The sequence below is a fragment of the Salvelinus sp. IW2-2015 genome, unplaced genomic scaffold (assembly GCF_002910315.2).
Source record: "Salvelinus sp. IW2-2015 unplaced genomic scaffold, ASM291031v2 Un_scaffold5395, whole genome shotgun sequence".
Taxonomy (NCBI): Eukaryota; Metazoa; Chordata; class Actinopteri; order Salmoniformes; family Salmonidae; genus Salvelinus; species Salvelinus sp. IW2-2015.
The window spans coordinates 1-7267 of record NW_019946660.1 but is presented as its reverse complement, the minus strand read 5'-3'; the positions used below and the strand labels follow the sequence as shown (position 1 = coordinate 7267).

Genomic DNA, 7267 nt, shown 5'->3' with positions numbered 1-7267 from the left:
CTTTCGGTTCACTTGACATAAACTACAACATCAGTTGTCGAATTAACGAACAGCTCATGACAAAACTTCCTACTCGAAAGCAATAAGACTTTTGTAATAATGGGTGTCCCACTACTGACAAAGTAAAAAAAAAAAACTAATTTTGTATCAAAGATGTGGTTTCATTAATACACGCACAATCACAAAGTGGTCAAACTATAAATCCAGTCAATAAATTAACACAGCGTTTCAATAATGGTAACTACACGCAATAAAGTCCTGTGGCTCAGTGGGAAGGGTAGTTTCATCGCGCGATTGAATGGATTCCAAAATCAGTATCGTCAAATAGCAAAACCTTGCCTATTGGTACCCCAGTGATTGGTACATATAATATATATATATTTACCACACACATGAAAAGCTCCGTTTTGGGAAGCAGTAAAACACTTCTTACCTTACTACATCAATGAACGTTAATCCAAATCTGTTTGTGCGCGAAGCCTTCTCGTTTGGGAACAGGGGAATTAGCACACAAATGCAACTCTCAAATCTGATTTTTAATTCCCTGGGTTTCCTTAAACAACTGCGTCTTCGTTCTTCTCTCCAAATAACTTCCCCCGAAAAGAATACTCAAAATTCAGATCAGTCCGAACAGTGAGCATATTTGTCCTATTTTCTCCTCTTCTTAAAATGTATTAAAAGCAGCCCTCCTATCCCCGTGACGTTCGATGAAACCTCTGCTGCCTTTTCCCCTTGCTAAACAGTGCGCGCTCAGCCTACTTGATAGGCGGGGTGAAATAATCAGGGAGGGTTGGTTTCCCAGAGAGGTTCGAGGGGATTGGATGTACCGACTCATTCAGCGAATCACCCGCATGGACATAGCGGGTCCAAATGTCTCGGGAAAGCCCATTGCCCGCAGTACTGTCGCAAAATGTTTACAGTAGTGGAGCAGTTTGTACTCGTTTACGTTTCTTACTGCAACGAGGAAGGAAGGTTTCATTTTTGATGGAACTTTTTAGTGAATGTGTTGGTAAGGTATGTGAAATAAAATGTTGTTTATTAATTTCGTACATCGAAAACCCACTGCGCATGCCAAACCCATTGGATTGGGTTAGCTAGCATAGCAAAACGCAATGCAGCGCCAGCAACCCTGCCAAATTTGACCAAAATAAAAAATTTTAGCTATAACTAGCTAACTTAGTGTGTTGTTAGATAGGCTTTATAGCTATAGTGCTAATTGTGAGATTGAAAATTATATCCAGTATAAGTTTTATTTATTCATAGCTATCAGCCTGCCAACATAGCTAAGGTTAGCTATCTGGAAAGTACTTTCAGCACCTAGGCTATATCTAACTGTAGAAAAACACATTTTTGTGGCTCATACACTCAATTAATGAATTGCTAACGCCTCATTCCTGAAAAATCTGACAAGATGACAGTTTGTGATTGTGTATAGTAGTGTTGCTTCATCTTTCACTTCATCTTTCCAAAACCGGTTCTCCATGTTTTCCAGACTGACATTGTCTACCTCTTCGCCCCACCCTGCCTTGGAGAGAATGGATCCTGTTGTGTTGAGCTACCAGGACAGCCTCCTGCGGCGCTCTGATGTGGCCTTACTGAGGGCCCTCACTGGCTCAACGACCAGTGCATCTGGCTTTGCCTTCGAGTACTTTGCCGCTGAGCTCTTCAAAGGCCTTGGTGAAGCGGCCATCTTCATCAGCCCCGAGGTCACCCAGTTCATCAAGTGTGCTGCCTGCCCGGAGGAACTAGCCCTGTTTCTGGAGCCGCTGGGGCTAGCTTCCCGGCGCTGGGTATTCCTGGCTGTCAACGACAACTCCATCCGAACTGCCGGCGGCTCTCACTGGAGTCTGCTGCTGTTCTTGCGCGACGGTGGCCATTTTGCCCACTACGACTCGCAGAGTGGTGGCAACTCACTTCACGCCCGGCGCATCGCCACAAAGCTGGAGCCTTCCTGGGGCGGGGAGGAAAGTGCCCTTTGTGGAGAGCCCTGTCCTTTGCAGCAAAACAGCTATGACTGCGGCATGTATGTGATCTGTAACGCAGAGGCCTTGTGTGAGAGGGCCAGAGTGGAGGGCTCGCCCGCCTCCCTGTCCAGACATCACCCCGGCCTACATCACTCAGAAGAGGCTAGAGTGGTGCAGACTGATCCAGAGACTGGACAGAGATTGACCTGGGGAGCTATGTTCTCCTCCTCAGCACTAAGCGTGTCTCAATGTACTCAGACAGGAGACCGCTCAGGATTTTTAAGGTCAATGAAGGAATGCCCTGGTCTACATTCATATCACAAAAGATATTGCCTTTGATAGTAAAAGATTGAAGCCGTGTTCCAATATTTCAGGCTTTATACAACAATTGCTGTCATATTTACCAGAACAACACATGTAAACACTGCACCTGCATGCCTATACAATACGTTTAATTTATTACTATTTATCATATTCATCACAAGGAGCGGTTTACAAATCAAAGTTTATTTGTCGCATGACAGAATACAACAGGCGTAAACCATCCAGCTAATTGTTTCTCAACAGAGTTCAATATCAGAGGTAGGAAATAGAAAGTCCAATAGGATCTTACAAAAAGCACGTAAACAACACTAGGTCAGGTATAAAAATAAACAAGGAGAAATGGACATCTTGAAAAGAACGACACGTTTTCTCTTCACTTGTATTTCATTTGATCTTGTAAGAAAATGTTTAAATTGTTGACAATGATTTTTGCTCAGGTTTGCTGTAAATGAATTAGAATTGATATGAAGAATATATCTTAGAATGTTAAATATACAATAACCTCACAAGGAGAATGTTTGGATGACCTGTTGATCATGGCCAAATGCTGGTTGTATGGCGACACCAGTTCCATGATCCTCTCCGTTTACTAAACCTGCAAATAAAACCTAGTTCTTATCTTAGTAAACCATTAACATTTAACACAGTATCTCCATGATGCACTTCCAATAAACCAAGCAAGGAACACGAACGTGACATATCTTATATATGAGATTATATGCATATGAGAGAAATGAATTTCATGTTGAAATTGTTACAGTATTTTGGATGATAATAAAGGAATGAATCTGAAATCAATAAGCAGCCCAATTTGGTTCCACTTTGTGTCCGTAACATGCAGTCAAATACATGATTCAAAATCAACAAGAGTGTGTGAATAATGAATATAGTACTAATGTAGTAATACATATCAATTAATTTATTCATTCCTGGCTGAGGCAATGTGAACATCTGAAGAATAGAAAACCATTCAATCTTGGAATGAATCACAAGGTCCGGTAATTACATTCCTTCATTAGTCCCGTTTACGCCTCTATTCAGGCTGTATCGCTGAAGCGTTACAGATTGTGTGCTAGAAATTTAAAGGTCATTCCGATTGAGACGATTTCAGTCAGAAGGCCAAATGTCAGGCAATAGTAGTGTAATTAAAATGACTGTTTTTAGTGAAGTGTAATAGTGTAATTAAAAGGACTGTTTCTAGTGTAGTGTAATGTGTAATTAAAATGACTGTTTTTAGTGTAGTGTAATAGTATGTGTAATTAATGACTGTAGTATCGTGTAATTGTAGTGTAATTTAAAGGACTGTTTGTAGTGTAGTGTAATTTAGTGTAATTAAAGGACTGTTGCCTGACATTTGGCGTTCTGACTGGAATAGGCCTGTCCCCTTACCTCTCCACACTTCATGTCGGTCTGAATGAATTGGATAGATAGAAACATAAACACGCATGCTTCAACTTGCCCTCTGATCTACACAGGTGCTTAGGTTGAAGTAGGGGGTTGTTTCTGGAAGATCTAGATTTCCCTTCCAAAGGGCCAGCAGAGGCTTGCAGACAGTCATCACAAACAGTATTATTACACAACTCCTCAGACTATATCCATCTGGGGATACAATACACAAACAGAATTATAGAATTAGTCTACAGCGTTGAGAATGGGTGCCTATAGTGATCATTCCTGACCTCCATTCTCATCTGAAAGCTCTCACCACTCAGTCAACACAGATTGTATTTTAAAGTCCAAGGCTATGAGAAACAGTCAGAATAAGAACGGGCTATTCTTTTCCACAAATGGCGGTAGAATCTGAACCATCCATATTTATAGGTGGTATCACTTTTAGACAGGCTTAGCTTGTCAGCGGGGACGGCCATGATGCAGATAGCCCATAGACGATCCACTGCAGGCTTGTGGTGGAGTGCACATGACATTCCACAACGCCTCACACGTCATAATACGTCGTAATACTCCAGTCAACCTATGAAGGCTCTAGATCACGTCGTCACAGTTATGCCGTTATGCAGTACCAATATACAGTGCTTTCAAGAAAGTATTCACACTCCTTGAGATGTGTCACCTGGCCTACACACAAACTCCATAATGTCAAAGTGAAATGATGTTTTAACACAATTGTTACAAATGAATACAACATGAAAAGCTGAAAATTTCAATAAGTAGTCAACCCCTTTGTTATGGCAAGCCTAAATCAATTCAGGAATAAACATTTGCTTAACAAGTCACATAAGTTGCATGGACTCACTCTGTGTGCAATAATAGTGCTTAACATGATTTTTAATGATTACCTCATCTCTGGACCCCAAAATACAATATCTGTAAGGTCCCTCATTCGAGCAGTGAATTTCAAACACAGATTCACCACAAAGACAAGGGACGTTTTCCAATGACTCGCAAAGAAGGGCACCTATTGGTAGATGGGTAAAAAAACAGAACTTTGAATATTCCTTTGAGCATGGAGAAGTTATTTATTACACTTTGGTGGTGTATCAATACAGAGAGTCAATACAAAGATACAGGCATCCTTCCTAACTCAGTTTCCGGAGAGGAAGGAAACCGCTCGGGGATTTCACCATGAGGCCAATGGTGACCTTAAAACAATTACAGAGTTAATTGGCTGGGATAGGAGAAACACTGAGGATGGATCAACAAGATTGTATTTACTCCACAATACTAACCTAAATGACAGAGTGAAAAGAAGGCAGCTTGTACAGAATAAAAATCTGCGTCCTGTTTGCAATAGGCGCTAAAGTAAAACTGCAAAAAAAATGTGGCAAAGAAATTTACTTTATTTTTACATTTTTTACATTAAGTCATTTAGCAGATGACTTAAGTTTAGCATTTACTTTATGTCTTGAATACAAAGCGTTATGTTTGGGGCAAATCCAACACAATGCCACTCTTCATTTGTAATCGCTGCCAAAGGGGATTCTAACATTTATTGACTATTTTTTTTGCTAACATTTCTAAAAACATGTTTTCACTGTCATTATGGGGTATTGTGTGTAGATGGGTGAGAAAAAAATCTATTTAATCAATTTTGAATTCAGGCTGTAATACAACAAAATGTGAAATAATCAAAGGGTATGAAGACTTTATGAAGGCGTTGTATAGTTAAGCAATAAAACCTCAGGGGTGTGGTAATGCGCGACGCAACGTGGAGTGCCTGGACACAGCCCTTAGCCGTGGTATATTGGCCATATACCACAAACCCCAGAGGTGCCGTATTGCTTTTATAAACTGGTTACCAACATAATTAGAGCAGTAAAATTGTATGTTTTGTCATACCCGTGGTATACGGTCTGATGTACCACGGCTGTCAGCCAATCAGCATTCAGGGCTCGAACCACCCTCCCACGTTGTTAATTAGGAAGTTTATAGGACAAAGCCAGCACTCAGCAGCTCCAAAAGGGCTTTTTAATGCTGACATCATAATGTAGAGCTCTTTTCACTCTGGTAGATTCCACTTACTGCATGTTGTTGATTATCCTTATTGGTTCTCTATAATCAATGCACGTACCGGTACCGCATACTAAATGACACCATATTCCCTATATAGTGAGCTGCTTTTGACAAAAATCTATTCCCTCTAGTGCACTATACTGTACCTGTAACCAGAGACGAATAGGGAATAGGGTGTACTGTATAGGGAATAGGGTGTACTGTATAGGAAATAGGGTGTCATTTGAGAGGCAGCCGTACTGTTTAGACCACTGTCTGTTGTGACATGCACTTGAGAATGGGCGAGAGAGACGGGTACTGCCATGGCATCGTTGGCTGAGGGCCCCGTTGCTCTGAGAGTTACGCCGCTTGGCGCAGTGCCACCATGGAGACTGTCTCGTGCCTCTGGCGTCATGTGCCCGTTCACACCCGACGGTCATATTTCACCAGGAGTGCCTAGCTGCCCGGACAGACAATCCCATTAAGGTTTACAACTGTCCCCATAAACCACACAAGATTGGGACCACTCGCCGCCTTGGCAGGCAAACTCTATTAGAGAAATCTCTCTCCCCTCTCTCTCTCTCCTCTCTGAGCGCTGCAGAGTAACACACAATAAAGGAGAGCAGATTTGACCTGTGCATGAATGTGGGATTTTAACCACACATTCATTCTCCTAAAGCAGTGAAAGTACCCATCTGAAAGAAAACAGGACAGTTGTTTAGAGACATGGTGCCAGCATTGCATGGGTAATGCCCTCTGTCATGGCATTGAGTACATGTTGMCTGTGGAGAATGCCAAGATAAAACACACGGGCAGATGTTTTCCCATTCCAAGTGATACAGTTCTGTAGACCTGGCTGTGGGTGGAATGCTTATGAGCCAGGGTTGAATCTGCCCTGCAGGGAGCTCGTCAACACCCTCTCATCATGAAAACGCTCACCGGACGGTACCAAGCCTGCCTCTCTGCTACGGCTAAGGCTTTGTCCACACAACAACACTCATATGAGATGTAAAACCCCCACACACACGCTGTTCCATTTACAGGTTAATTGATCTGGTCTGTTGATCAGCGCTGTCTGTTATCATGGCCTGTTGGGGAGTTCTTCCTAGGAGCTGAGATTCCTGTAGCATCTCAGGTGTTTCACATTATCTGTTTTTAGAGGTCTTTCAGGATGGACTCCAACAGAGTTAACTGCACGCACACACACACGTAGTAGCATGCCCTCACACACATCATCTGAAACCAACTACAACAACCTGAAACCATTTTAGACACATTTTCAACAAAATGTGTGACTTTAATTGAGAACAAGCGCCATCCTTTCCTGTGCGTGAAAACATTCAGAAAATGAAAGTGGCCAGGTGTGTTCTGTTATTTCTGAATTGGTCCAACATCTACGGTTCAAGCAAGACAAGGTTTTTACATTTCAAATTAGTTTATAATAATCCATTTAGATGTGTATGCTCTTTATCCTCAACATACATATTGACATTATGACATTTTGCAAGGGGAGACTGAGCAAGCTACAC

The 7267-nt window shown here is 41.8% G+C and overlaps 1 protein-coding gene across 1 annotated transcript; it reads left to right on the top strand.

Moving 5' to 3' along the window:
• The first annotated feature begins 1419 nt into the window (after window positions 1–1419).
• senp8 (SUMO peptidase family member, NEDD8 specific) lies at window positions 1420–2217 on the top strand. The gene is given in 2 exon segments (XM_070441982.1): window positions 1420–2096; window positions 2098–2217. Coding segments are annotated over 2 exon segments (687 nt in total). The 5' UTR covers window positions 1420–1481; the 3' UTR covers window positions 2170–2217.
• The last annotated feature ends 5050 nt before the right edge of the window (window positions 2218–7267 follow it).